This window comes from Oryx dammah, unplaced genomic scaffold (assembly GCF_014754425.2).
Source record: "Oryx dammah isolate SB20612 unplaced genomic scaffold, SCBI_Odam_1.1 HiC_scaffold_13, whole genome shotgun sequence".
In the NCBI taxonomy this organism is placed as follows: Eukaryota; Metazoa; Chordata; class Mammalia; order Artiodactyla; family Bovidae; genus Oryx; species Oryx dammah.
Genome location: NW_024070197.1, coordinates 28,776,994 through 28,791,881, shown reverse-complemented (window position 1 = coordinate 28,791,881; position 14,888 = coordinate 28,776,994). Strand labels below are relative to the sequence as shown.

Genomic DNA, 14,888 nt, shown 5'->3' with positions numbered 1-14,888 from the left:
TTTCTCTTAAAGTTGAGGTGAAGATCAGAGTCGGGCTTGGCACGTAATAAGTGTCATTTGAGTCCCCACTGCCACCACCAGCGCCATCATCAGCTGAGAAGTCAGCTCTCCAGCCTGGGAACAGGAAGGCAAGAGGGATGTTCTGGTGAAATGCCCCACATTGGCCTCTCCACTCAGTGGACCAGACATCCAGCCTGCAGAACTCTCTCTGTCTGCCACTGCTGAGTGAGAACAGGGTGAATTCTCCCTCTGGCCTTTCAGCTAAGAGGGGCCCAGTGAGTGTGCAGAGCCTGTGAACTGAAAGTGGCTTGAGGTCAGTGCTGAAATAGGCCAGCAAGCCTGAGGGCAGGTGGGCTGGAAACGCGGGGTTGTTTTTGAATGTCCCAGTGATGCCTGGGGTTGGGGGGACACTGTTAGCATTTAGTGGTGAGGACTTGAGTGCTCGGGAAAGTTCCTCTTGATGAAGAACAGTTCCACCCAAGCTAACAGTGCGCTCTTTGAGAAACTTGGGTCTAAACCGAAGGCCTTTCTTCAGAGAGGCCTCCAACCTTATATTTCTCACCCACAAACATAGCCCTCGTACCCACTCCACGATGGCCAAGCAGCCTCCCTAGAGTGGCTCCCATCGTGCAGGCTGCTCCAAAGCTTGGCTTTGGCTCTGTGGCTGCCTGCTGCCTGCCCCAGGCCTTCGAAGGCCAGTTAGCATGGTGCCCAGCACAGCCTCACTGCTGGCACCTCTGAGCTTGTGCGCAGTCACTAATGCTCTGATCTGCTCCCAGCATCAGTTACATCACCAGCTCATATGCATTTGGATTTCTTAATAACTGATGCTCACTCAGAAATATCCAAGTTTCAGATATATTGAAATTCTATCATAGAGCTGAGGTATAAACATTATATATACAATTGAAAGAGCAAAATGCTGCCATAACAAATGGTAGTAAAGTTTCAGGTAGAAAAACAGGTGGCCAGTTAATATAAATATTAAAAGATTGTGCTAGCTGTCTCTTAGGAAGAACTTTGTTTCTTTGCTTGTTTGTTTTGAAGCAAAGAACAATCTGGCAGCTAGTGATGCTGAGAAATTATTGGCCCTGCATGCCATAAATTTTTTTTAATGTCATATTTAGAAATACTGTGATTATTGATTTTTTAAAAATAGAATGATTGCCGGGGTTCAGCCCCAGTGGATCCAGGGTAATTCGAAGGTGGGGACGGAATCAGCGTCCTGGAAAAAACTTATTTAATTACAGATATAGAGGGAGATTAGAAACAGATAGTGTAGTAGCAGAATTATCGGAGAAAAGAGGCTGAATAACTGGTTTACATGGAATACTAATCACCACCTACATAGGCCACAGGCGTCTTTCCGTTTTCCCGAGGCCGAGGCCTCCCCGGTCCGATCTTAGAAGCCCCAGCAAAGTCAGTAGGCTTGGTGCGTACCCTCGTACCACATGGGAATTCAGCCAGGAAAATGGGGAGCGAGAAAGAAACGACACGGGAGAATCAGTCTTTCCAGAAACTGATCCGATTTCTTTATTTTTCAGGTTTGTTTATATACCTTTTTGTTATACATAGGGATGAATACAGAGTCACGCGGGGGTCAGCAGACCTGACCCTTGTCACAATCAGGTGCTTCATATAAAATTATACAAAGGTCTTATGGGTTTTTACATCATCTTCTAGCCGTGAGGTCTACTGACATTTTATGGCCCTTTCTGATACCGGTCAGTTAACCAGAAAACTTATTTTTCCAGGGGTGATTTTGTCTAAAATCAGGCGCCACCCTCCAAATAAAGTTGCATTCCTATAGGGTGAGGGTGTAGTGAGTTACAATCAAGAAAGGAATTTACTTAACCTAAGGTTTAACGTGATTAATCTTAAAGGTTAATACTTATTTCTCCTATATGCTAGTTATATTCATTATAAGAGCAGGAATATGGAGATTTAGCAGCAAATATTGGCTCAACAAATGTAAACCCTTCACCAATGTTCCCCTTAAGATTATTTTGTCTTAAGATAGTGATAAAGTTACATTTTTACATAGCATAGTGATTTATAGTGATTTATAACAAAGTACAGTGATCTATAACAAAAGAGAAGATTCATTAACTTAAAAAGTCTAGTGTTGCTAACATCAAAAAACTATTATATTTCCTTTTTTATATTCCAAATACATTGATTAATATATTCCCAGGTGCCTAAGGATATGGAGGCCTGATGGCAATCATTGACTCATCAATGAAAAAAGCACTATGCTAATACTCCAAACTCTCTGTGCTGTTTATGGTTGAGAGGTTGTCACACAAGCTAGTCTGTCAGCAGAGAGGTTTGACCTGAGACATCCTTGTCACACCCAGGGCAGAGAATTAGCAGTAATTATTGGCACGACAAATGAAGAAAAAACCCTTCACCAATATAATTCCTAATCAACCCACTATACTATACTAATGATCTTCTAACTTCTCAAAAGAGTCTGTATTTAGAAAGTTTTAAAACATCCTGTGCCTTTCACAGTTGGGAGGCTGTAAACAAATCACATGCAGCCGGATCAGCCTGATCAGGCAGGCCAGAGAACCTTCAGAGTTCATAAGTTGAAACACTCTTGTCACACCCAGGAATTTTTATTAACTGGAGCTGCAAGTTAACTCCTTCTCTGAGAGAAATGGTTATGGGGGAGAGCTCCCTGTAAAGTACTCTGGTTTTGGGGGCAGATGCTCGGGAACAGGGGGTTTCCTGAGGCTTGAGCACGCCTTTGCGTATGCCAAGCTTCCTTCCTCATGACCTTTGCCATGGGCAGAGTTCCTCACGCTGGCTCCCAACAAATGATGACTTTATTCTTCTATCCAAATAATCCTTCCCTCAGTGGAGGACTTGGCTTGGACCAAGTATCCGTTTGTAACGTTCGGCGTAAGTGTGCTTTGACGACATTGCTCCCTGTGGCCCAGATGCAGTCTGCCTCCTCAAATCTCCTTCGTGGTGTGCTTGGCTCCCACCATTCGTGGCCTCCTGAGGTGAATAATTATCTGTCTGCTCCAGGAGACACAGTAGCCTTGTCCCTGAAGAAGTTCCTGAAGCAAGACAATTACGACGTGCACCTTTCCCTGTCTGACCACGGCAACAAGGAGCAGCTGACAGTGATCAAAGCCACTGTGTGCAACTGCCACGGCCACGTGGAGAAGGACACCTGCGCGGAACCCTGGAAGGGGGGTTTCCTTCTCCCCATCCTGGGCGCTGCCCTGGCTCTGCTGCGTGAGTGCTGGCACCCTCTCCCTCTGAGGTTGGGGGAGTTAGAAACCTGAGTCCACCCCAAACTTAAAGACTCGGGCCACCGACATTGCCCATCTGTTCTTTGTCCTCTTAATTCTGGAAGTGTCATTTAGTCCACAGATGTTTATGGGGCCTCTGGGAGGTGCCGGGGTTTGGGGATCCAGTGGGGAGCAGACGTGGCCCTGCGGTCACATCATCTGGTGGCTACAGTGGTGGTTCTGAAGGTGTAGTCTCCAGACCAAGAGCATCAGCATCACCAGGAATTGATTAGGCCAACTCCCGGCCCACCCCGGACCTACCAAGTCAGAAGCTCAGGGCTAAGACCGGGTAATCTGTGTTTTTACAAGCCCTTCAGTGGATTCTAACGCATGTTTCAGCTTGAGAGACACTGGTCTAATGAGCAGAAGTGTTTAGTTAGAAACTAATTTCTTTGCTGTCATGGTAGAACCTATCACATTTACTTTTTTCACTCTCTGAATTGTCCTTACCCAGAAAATACCCATTCAATCACGCATGAATGCAATAAGCACAAGCTTTAATTAATCATCGTACTTGCACTGAGCACTGTGTTAGGTGCTGAGAGTGCAACATTTATGAGACAGGGTGCTCAGGGCTGGTGCACTGAGAAATGGGCTGAAGAGGGAGGTGGGAGGGGGGTTCAGGATGGGGAACACTTGTCCACCCATGGCTGATTCATATGAATGTATGGCAAAAACCACCACAATATTATAAAGTAATTAGCCTCCAATTAATTTAAAAAAAAACAGAAAAAAAAAAAAAACAGACCAGCCCCTGCCTTCATGGAGCTTACTTTTTGATGCAGAGAGCAGATAGCAAATAAGCCAGCAGAGAAATAGGTGTTGCTATGGATTAAAAGAAAGTAAGGGGAGGAGGAGATCTGGCATTTTATGTAGGATCGGCAAGAACAGGCTTACTGAGAAGGGGGCATTTGAATAAAGACCTGAATGAGTTGAGGAAGCAGATCATGCAGATATCCAGGGAACAGCCAGTGCAAAGGTCCTGAGGTGGCTCTGTGCTTTGTGTGGAAACAGCATTGACTGTTGTGGAAAAAGCAAGAGGGAGAAGAGAGGTGATGGCTGTGGCGGAGCATTGCGTTGCGCATTGTGGGTTATTGTAAGCACTCTGGGTGAAATGGGAAGTCATCAGGTTTGGAGCAGAGGAGCAATGTGATCTGACTTGAATTTTGTAGGATTCTCCTGAACAGACTGTAGAGGGCTGCTGCTACCATAATCTGGGGGTGAGGGGGGAGTTGTGGCTCAGATCCAGGGTGGCATTAGAGGTGGTGAGAGCTGGTCATATTTCAAGGTAGAATCGATTCAGATGAGGAAAAGAGCCATCTATGACTTCAAGGCCTAAGCAAGTAGAAACACGGAGTTTCTATTAACCAGTGGGAAGGACTAAGGGAAAAGTCCAAATGGAGGTAACAGTAGGCAGCTGAACACAGGCTTTGGGTGCAGGTAGGCAGTCCAGGTTGCCTCCTGCCTTTCCCTAAGCCAATGGGGAGGAAAGGGGAGGGAAAGGCCATAGTCTGACCCACACAGGGTCTGCATCCTAAGAACCCAGGGACTCCCAAAGGTGGCTCCATCAGTTTTATCTGGCTAGAGAGGACAATGGTTCCCTCAGCAGGCGAAAAACGGGGATAAAGCTGAGCAGTGGCTGTATCCTCCTCCATTAAACAGCCACAGAGAGGGCCAGAACTGCCCTCCTCATGTGGAATTAACTGGGGGTAGTCACAGCAGTTAGGGGCAGCAGCTGGGCACTAATAAGCCAGTCCCCACTGTGTCCAAATAGACCTCCGGCCTTTTAGATCATATCACTGAAACCCAGTCCCTATCTTAAAATTCCAAAATAGTGTTTGCACCTAAATTCAGATTACTGCACCACATCAAAGTTGCATTGTCTTGTTTTTAACTTAAAGTCTCTGGCTATTATGGGACACCTCGTGACTGAAAAAGTCATATTGAAAAGTAACATCTGGAAATTCCTTGGCAGTCCAGTGGTCAGAACTGGGTGCATTTACTGCTGTGGGCCCAGGTCCAATCTCTGGTCAGGGATCTAAGATCCAGTAAGCCAGGGGCCACCAGACTGCAGGATCAAATGCCTGATGATCTGAGGTGCAGCTGATCATAATAATAGAAATAAAATAAAGTGCACAATAAATGTAGTGCACTTGAAGCATCCTGAAACCATCCCCCACCTCCATCTGTGGAAGATTTGTCTTCCACAGAGAAGAAAGTAGCACTAAAACTGGTGCCAAAAAGGTTGGGGACTGCTGCCATAAGCCATATGGTGCAGCCAAAACAAACAAACATCTACTGGGAGGTCCCCATCCCCACAGAGGAGGGTTTCCGAAGGACCAGTACACAATATGGGAGACTAACAGTAAAATGATGCAGAATTACAGGTGGGGGGATGAAGTCAGAATACCAGGAGGGGGAAGTGGTTTTAAGCTGCGAGCAGGAAGGTGAGAGCCATGTGTATGCCTGGAGAGTGTTCCAGGTGAGAAAAGAGCCGGGATGAAGGTTCTGAAGTGGGAGACTGCTGGGTATATTCGAGGAGCCCTGAGGAGGCCAGTGTGACTAGACCTGGGCAGAGAGGGAGGGTTGGAGACAGCTTGGGGCCAGTCCTGTAGCCTTGATGAGGAGGCGAGGGTTTTCCTAGGTGCACAGGGGCCACTGAGCAACAGCACCCCACTCCAGTACTCTTGCCTGGAAAATCCCATGGACGGAGGAGCCTGGTGGGCTACAGTCCATGGGGTCTCTATGAGTCGGACACGACTGAGCGACTTCACTTTCACTTTCCACTTTCATGCATTAGAGAAGGAAATGGCAACCCACTCCAGTGTTCTTGCCTGGAGAATCCCAGAGATGGGGGAGCCTGGTGGGCTGCCATTTATGGGGTCACACAGAGTCGGACACGACTGAAGTGACTTAGCAACAGCAGCTGGCTACTGAGCAGAGGGATCAAAAATCACATGGGACTTCAAGAGTTTGGGGGTGCTGGCCAGCCATGTGGTTGTTTGGGGTGAATATTCATACTCCCCAACTCTTGCAGTCCTCCTGCTGGTGCTCCTGTTCTTGGTGAGAAAGAAGCGGAAGATCAAGGAGCCCCTTCTCCTCCCAGAAGATGACACCCGTGACAACGTCTTCTACTACGGCGAAGAGGGGGGTGGTGAGGAGGACCAGGTAGGGCATGCAGGGCCCTCCTAGGGTCGGGACGTGGTGCCCCCATGGCCCCTGGCAGGGATGGTTGGGTCAACCATCTGACCATGTTAGCTGCGTCGCCCAGACCCTGGCCTGAAGTCAGTCTTCTGAGAGGGTGCCTCGTCCACTGCTCTAGTCTCTGGCCCCAGCCAGCCCAACCTTGAGCCTGTGCTTAATCTGAGAGGAAGGGCTGTGGAATCTAGGGCTTTCAGAGATCTCTGACATTGTCTTCTAAGACCTCCTCTTGAACCAAAACATCCAGGTGGCACAGAAGAGGGATGAGATGTAAATGGAGGGAGTGGGAGGGTTCTTCTCCATCCCATGTCCTCCTTCACTTCCCTGAAGGACTATGACATCACCCAACTCCACCGGGGTCTGGAGGCCCGGCCTGAGGTGGTTCTCCGCAACGATGTGGCACCATCCTTCATCCCCACACCCATGTACCGTCCTCGGCCAGCCAACCCAGATGAAATCGGCAACTTCATCATTGAGGTGAGTCATGGGGGCCCAGCGTAGGGCAGTCCTTCATTCAAGCACCAGCAGCATGAGAGAAAGAGCACAGGCTTGGAGTCTTGGCTCTGGGTTCAAATCCTGGGTCTGTCACCAACAAGCTAGCTGTATGACCTTTGGCATATATAGCCACTACTGGGCCTCCTGTTGCCTCCTCCATTAAACCTAAAGTTTCGAAGTGGTTAAAGAATAGGTCAGGAATTCTCTCTTTTCTTTTAGTTTGTTGATGTTTATCTCATCTGCCCTGGTGGCTCACATGGTAAGAATCTGCCTGCATTGCTAGAGACCTGAGTTCAATCCCTGGGTCGGGAAGATCCTCTGGTGGAGGAAATGGCACCCCACTCCGGTATTCTTGCCTGGAGGATTCCATGAACAGAGGAACCTAGCAGGCTATCGTCCATGGAGTCACAAAGAGTCAGACATGACTGAGTGACTAACACTTTCACTTTCATTTATCATCGAACAAAAGTAAGAGAGGACTGGGTCTGGCACAGATGAACAATTTGATCAATAAAAACCAATGAGGAAGAGCAGGCTCTGTTGCAGTCTAGATGAACTAGGAGTCAAGGCTCTTGACTTTTTTAGGTGATCTCTGGTTTGACAGGAGTTTTGATTAGGAATTATTTCTTTATTCAACACATACAGTGGTTGTTAGGAGAAAACTCGGGAGCCAGACTCCCTGGGTTTGAATTTGTAAAGATCTCAGGTGATTCCAGTGTGGAGCAAAGTTGAGGGGCCTCTGGGATAGGTTGGTTTAAGGACTGGATGAGTAAGGACCTGGAGCAGTGCTATCTCAGGGAATCTCCTGGGGAACTTCAAACACTGAAGCCTCTGACCACCCCCCAACCCCACCCACCCCACCCCTTGGACTGTGATTTAATTGATCTGGATGTGGGCCAGGCTTCAGAATATTTTTTTTTAAGATTCCCAGGTAATTCCTCTTGGCTATCTGTTTTACATATGGTAATTGTATGTTACTTTCTCTGGAAACTCAAACAGGGGCTCTGTATCAACCTAGAGGGGTGGGATGGGGAGGGAGATGGGAGGGAGGGGATATATATATACCTATGGCTGATTCATGTTGAGCTTTGACAGAAAACAACAAAATTCTGTAAAGCAATTATCCTTCAATTAAAAAATAAATTAATTAAAAGATTCCCAGGTAATTTAATTTGGGAACCACTGGCCTGGCACCTATCCTGTATTAGGTAATGACAGCTCTTGCTGCTAAGTGTCCCCCATATTCTCAATTCTGGGCACATACTTGATTTATCGAAGGAATTTTTTAAAATATCAGTGCCTTGGACCCAGATATTCTTTTTTTTTTTTTTGCCATGCTCCACAGCATGCAGGATCTTAGTTCCCCAACCAGGGTGGAACCTGTGCACCCTGAAGTGGAATCGCAGAGATCTAGCCCCTGGATCACCAGAGAATTCATAAGCTCTGATGTTTTTTTAGTTCCCCAAGAAATAAAATATACACTATATATATATATATATAAGAAATAAAATATACATAGGAGATAATGATGTGAAGCTGGTACCATGAAAGTAGTCAGTAAAAGGTTTTTAATAAGAGGGAGGGAGGAAGGAGCAGGAGAGGAAGGAGGGAAGGATGGATGGATTTGGGAGGTTGGAGAAAGCAGCTGTAGGCACAGGGCTCAGTGGGTGGTCAGGATACCTTACTCTGGCCTGACCCTGCTTACCTTTCTCGCTTTCTCGAACTAGCCCAGTGGTGAGACTCTGTTCTTAAGCACATTTGAAAATCCTGTACAAAGGGGAAAGTTGCTCAGGGCATCTTTGCCTTGGAGCCAAAGGCCAGGAGATCTTCTCTCCGGTTGAAGACAGTTTTCAGAATATTTGTGTTGGATAGTTTGCAAATAACTGTCTCATTTAATGCCTAGCCATGTCAGCTCTGCAGAGGAGGAATTCTGTTATGGTCCCCTGTAACTCTAATATGCACTTTTATATTTACATACATTATTTCTTCCTCTGAAACTACATGAAGTCTCCCCATTTTTGAGATGGGGGGCTTCTGAGGTGGCATTGCATGAGACATAAAGAGACGTGAGTTCGATCCCTGAGTCAGGAAGATCCCCTGGAGGAGGGCATGGCACCCCACTCCAGTATTCTTGTCTGGAGAATCCCATAGACAGAGGAGCTTGGCAGCCTACAGTCTATGGGGTTGCAAAGAGTCAGACACGACTGAAGCGACTTAGCATGCATTTTTGAGATGAGGGAAACAAAGGCATGGAGACTTTTAAGAGGCTTGCCCAGGTCTACACACTCGTGTGTGAAGTCTGACTTCAGCGTCCCCACCCTCATCCGCTGGCCTGTGGCACTGAGCACTCGCTCTCAGCTGGGTCTTGTGCTAAGGATTTATGTGCATTTCATGTTCAACCTTCAAAACCTTAAGGGAGGGGAGACAGGGCTTCGCAGATGAGGAAACTCAGGCTCAGCCAAGTGAGTTCACTTTCCTGAACTCTCGCAGCTGCCCGGTGTCTGGTCCCACAGCTCCTAACACCCTGCTCTCCATCCCCCAGAACCTGAAGGCGGCCAACACAGACCCCACAGCCCCGCCCTACGACTCCCTGTTGGTATTCGACTATGAGGGCAGTGGCTCTGATGCCGCCTCTCTGAGCTCGCTCACCTCCTCAGCCTCTGACCAGGACCAAGACTACAACTATCTGAATGAGTGGGGCAGCCGCTTCAAGAAGCTGGCGGACATGTACGGCGGGGGCCAGGACGACTAGGACTCCCTAAACGCCGGGCTGCAGCAGCGTCTCCAAGGGGTCTTTGTCCCCATGTTGGCCAAGGACTTATTGAGAATTGGCCTTAGCAACTTGGAGGGAAGAGGCCTCGAAGCTGACCAAAGGGGCAGGTCTCTATGCCTTTCAGAATGGAGGAATGCGGGCAGTTTGATTTCAACAGTGAGCACCTCTTAACCTAGGCCAGGGCTGCCCAATTTCTGGGAGTCTCCCCTCTACCATAAAATGCTCAGCGCTGGGTCCTGGGTCTTGACTGACTCTGACTCCCCCATGATGGCTTTTGCTGTGGAATGGACCCTTCTCCTTAGTAAGAGGTCTCTTACCACAATCTGCATTTTTTTTTTTTAATGCTATTTTCAAAAAGTGAGAGGCAGGTCCTCAACCACCCCTGGAGCGCTCCAGAAGCCCAGGTGTGCCCTCACGCATTTCTCTCTGGTCTCTTGGCCCCCAGGCCTCCTGTTGATTGGATAACTGCGTTTTTATACTGAGCGCGTCTAGGTGGTCCTTTATTTTTTATTTTCCATATCGAGTGCTGTAGATGAAGAGTGATGACAATCCTGTAAATGTACTAGAACTTTTTTATTAAAGGAACTTTTTCCCAGAGGTGACAGGAGAGTGAAGTTTTGGGGTTTTTTTTTATAGTTTTGTTGACGTATAATTCACATACCATATCCACTCATGTAAAGTGTACAATTCAGTGGTTTTCTATAACTTGCAGAGTTGTGTGAAGTTGTGCTTTTATCCATGTGGGCTTCATCCCAGCTTCCTCCTGATAGTAGTGGAAGCTCAGGATTTGTTTACCAACCTGGGAGGAGGCAGATGTCAGCTTGCCTACCTACAGATGAGAGCTGCTGTCCCTGTGTGAGAACCATTAACTTCCTTACTCCTGACCGAGCCGCACCACAGCTGCAGTACTGGGAGATTTCCTCTTTTCTGGATCAGCAGTATGGGGAGATTTCCTCTTTGTGCTGTGGGCTTTAGGTCGAAAGGCAGGATGTTTGCGGGGTGGTGTGTCGGGGGCGGGGGGGCGGTAGGGTCCAGCTCTACTACTTCCTAGCAAGTTGCTTAACCTCTACCTGCTCAGGTTTTTCATTTGTAAAATTGGAAGTTTCTGTGGAGATGAAGTGAGTTCATATCCAGCACATAGCAGGTGCTATCCATGTTCATTGATAACAGCCACCATTTAGTCAATACTTTTTAGACCCAGGCAGCACTTAACTTCCTATTATTTCCTTTCAACAAATCCTCACTATGACCCTCTGAGGGTATCTTCCTCATTTTAAGAATGGCCTCATTTTATTTTTTGTTAAATGACGCCTGTTTGTCACCAGAATCAAGCCAGAATATTAGAGAACTCACCCAGGATGTCAGTGAAATTAGAACATTCCTGGCAACAACAGGGCACAGATGGCAGGAATAAGGATGAAGAGGCAGCAGGAATTCCATGTGTGCCCTTGTTAAAGCAAAGTTTTAAATTTATCTTTACAATGAGCTAGAAGAAAAGAATCTGAAGTGAAGCCACGAAGATCACCGAAGTGGAAATAGATGTCTCCCTGCAAGAGAATGACCGATTCTGTAAAGAAATGGTACTCTGGAGGGCCGTCCCTAGACCAGCAGCCTCAACACCACTGCCTAACCCGCAACTGCGATCAAGTGGGACTCTAGTCTCACCTGACAAGCCTTCCAGGTGATTCTGGTGCCCACGCAATTTGAGACCCGGAAGAGTCTTAAAGATTGAAGGCAGGAGGAGAAAGGGATGACAGAGTGTGAGATGGTTGGATGGCATCACCGATTCGAGGGACATGAGTTTGAGCAAGCTCCGGGAGTTGGTGAGGGACAGGAGAGCGTGGGGTGCTGCAGTCCATGGGGTCACAGAGTCAGACACGACTGAGCGACTGAATTGACTCTGAAGGGTAAGGCTGTGGGTATCCTGAAGCCTTAGACCCTGGATGGGGAAGTTTAAAGGAAACAAAGTCTGATAAGAAAGCGTCTCACCCACCCTAGGTCCACAGCGCCTCAGCCCACGCTTCTGGCTGCCTCCTATCTCTCCCTGGAGCTGCAGGCTCTGGCTCCCTCAACCTCAGCGTCCCCTCCACCAGGGCCCTGCAGCTCTTGCTGATAGGGTTGTGTGGGAAGGATTAGGTGTCTCAACCAGCAAACACCTGCTGCCCATTATCTTAAACTCCTCTCTGAGAAGTATGAATAAAGCCTGAAACCCTGTATCTTCACTGAGACTAATAATAAAACCAAGCAGCCACTGTCCAGGCTGGCCTTCCTCCTCTAAGATTTTTTGGAGGGGGAGTGGAGGAGCAAAAGTAGCCTTTCCTAGCCAAGCCTGCTCTCTGCAGTGGATCTGGATTCCCTTGGCAATAGAACTGCCCTGCAGCCTCTGAGTGATCTGGAAAGAAGGATCCTGGGCTCTGTGATGGGGATGGATGTTATGTCACCTTCTCACTTGGGACCTGCGTCTCTTCTGCAAAATGGACTCTGGGCTTTAAGACCTGTAATAAGTCAGAATATTTGCAGCTAGTGACTCAGCAGGGCCAACCACTCAGAGTGAATGCTAACTGTAGATAACCAATGTGGCCAGCCATACCAGTGGGGACTACTTGAATGTTGCCCTTTGCACACACTGAACGTTAATCCTTCACATTTTGATGTGCAACAATTGAGCGTGCATCCTTCCATCCTTTACTCCCCCCACCCTCCAATGCACTGCATGTACATTTTGCATTGTATCTTTTCTAACAGGATGTGCAATGATACATTGCCTTATTGTCATGAGTTAGCATGGTGTTTTTTGTTTAGCCATGCCATGCAGCATGTGAGATCTTAGTTCCCCAGCCAAGGGTTGAACCCGGGCCCCCTGCAGTGGAAGCACAGACTCTTAACCACTGGACACCACCAGGGAAGTCTCATATTAGCATGGGTTTACGGACAGGGAGGTCTGGCGTGCTGCAGTCCATGGGGTTGTGAAGAGTCAGACACGACTGTGCGACTGAACTGAACTGAACTGAGTCTCACTGCCACCCATGGGCACTAGTGATTCTAGTTTTTTACCCGTAACAGTGTTAAAATAAATTCCCTGGAACATCCATCTCTGCAGACGCCTCAACGCCAGTCCTCCAACAACTGCAGAGAAGTGAGGGGGCCCATGGTCCTGGTTGGGATCGAGGCTGCCTGATTCTGACTGAAGGTCCAGGATGATGGGTTGGTGCTGAAAGGACCCCTCAGGCTCATTCTGTTAAATGATTTCCCCTCCAGACTTAAAGCCAAAGTTGCAGAACCCTAGTCTAACTAAAAAATAAAACCATGGGAAGAAGGGATCAGTTTACTTGGAGACTGGCCTTTGGCCTTGTCCTCCCAATGTTTCTCCTTAAGAACCCAAATGCAGAGCATTTTGAAAATCTGCCCCTGTCATTTTTCAGATTGTAAAAGATAGAGGTTCCAAAACCAAGCACTCCCCAAGATCCCTCCAGTGGAGCTCAGACAGGCAGATCCCAAGACTCACATCTCACCATGCCTTTTCCCTGGTACCTGACCTGACCATCTTTTTTTTTCCTCCCAGAAAGGCTGCCAATAGGACCTGTATCACCAGGCAGGCTTTGCTCCAGGCCTGGAGGGGCCCGAAGGGATGGCTGTCATCCCTGGAAGGCTGGCAAGTAGCTGAGGCCTCGAATTCCTGGCTTCCTATGGTCCTAGACATGGACTTTCCTAACCACAGGACCACACAGGGATGCAGCAAGAAGACCCAGGTAGGGAAATGCTGAGGGCTGGCCAGTAAGGAAGGGGCCCTGAGATCAGCCAGGCAACAGTCATGTCATTGAAAGGATAGGGCGGTCACCCTGGGAAGCTTCTTGGGCAGCCCACACCCTGCGTGTCCAGTTCCAGACTCACTGGGGGCCCCATGCCTTGTGGCTAAAGGCAGAGCCTACCTCTCACCTCCCATTGGGGAGGCATGATTCAAGGCACAGGTTCAAATCCCAGGACCTCTAGGAGTGACCCCTTAGGCTAATCACTTAACCTTTCTGTGCCTCGCTTTTTATCAACTGGAAGATGTAGGAGTGAGTTAATATCTGAAAAGTGCTTAGAAGGGTGTCTGGCACTGGAGTAGGTGTTCTCCGCACTACAGTGGTGGGAGCTGAGTTACTGACAGGGCCAGTTATCTCCACACTCAAACCTTGGATGGAAACCACCCTTCCCGACCACAGAAGATTTCAGCCACAGCTGTTACTTCCCTGGAGGCACTTCCCCCATGAAGCCAGCAGAGGGCACCATTCACTCAAACCACAGCACGGCCAGCGCTACTCAACCTGGTCACCGAGAGGGAACTGGGGGTGGAACCGTCACACTGGCTGCCATGTGGCAGGAACTGCCTTGGACATGGTGATGGTGATAGTGATGATGAGAGTGGTGGTGGCGGTTACTGTTTATCGGGCAATGACTGGCCAGGCCCTTCACACGCGTGTAGTCAGTCAGTTATGTACATTCTGCCACCAGCAACCATGTGGGGTTTTCTTTTTTAAAGGAAATTGAGCATCAGAGAGATTAATGAATATACAGAGCCAGGAAGTGACTGTTTTGGGGTCCAGGTCTCCTTGATTCCCTAGTATTACAGGCGCTTTTTTTTAACTAATAAGAAAAAAATTTTCAACTTCATTGGGAGTATGAGCACAGGCAGGCAGTGGAGAAGACCCTTCAGATATGGCATAGCCTCCCCTCCCGCTCCCACCATGACAGAGTTGGCCATACCTGATCCTGAGACTCTAAAGTCCTGACCCAGAAAAGCCACAGCATTTCCAACTGCTTCTGGGGCATGTGGGACATCACCATAGGGCTTTTATATTCATTAATTTAACAACTATTTATTGAATGTGTGTTCTATGCCAGGCTGTGCAACCTGTTCTAGGTTGCAGGGAATATAGAAATGCAGAAAATGAAAAAATCCTGTCCTAATATATGGGAGCAGGAAGTGGCAGTGGGGGAAAAAAATGTGTGTGGGGTCCACATTTGAAAAGACCCTGAGGCTGGGAAAGATTGAAGGTGGGAGGAGAAGGGGACGACAGAGGATGATATGGTTGGATGGCATCACCAACTCAACAGACATGAGTTTGAGTAAA

At 48.0% G+C, this 14,888-nt stretch overlaps 1 protein-coding gene across 1 annotated transcript in view; it reads left to right on the top strand.

The window, feature by feature from the left end:
* CDH3 (cadherin 3) overlaps positions 1–10,376 on the top strand; it is a 48,990-nt gene extending 38,614 nt beyond the window's left edge. The window contains exons 13-16 of the mRNA XM_040253259.1: positions 3,037–3,249; positions 6,343–6,473; positions 6,837–6,983; positions 9,544–10,376. Coding sequence (XP_040109193.1) covers positions 3,037–3,249; positions 6,343–6,473; positions 6,837–6,983; positions 9,544–9,753 — 701 coding nt within the window. The 3' untranslated portion in view covers positions 9,754–10,376. The remainder of the gene's footprint in view (positions 1–3,036; positions 3,250–6,342; positions 6,474–6,836; positions 6,984–9,543) is intronic.
* The last annotated feature ends 4,512 nt before the right edge of the window (positions 10,377–14,888 follow it).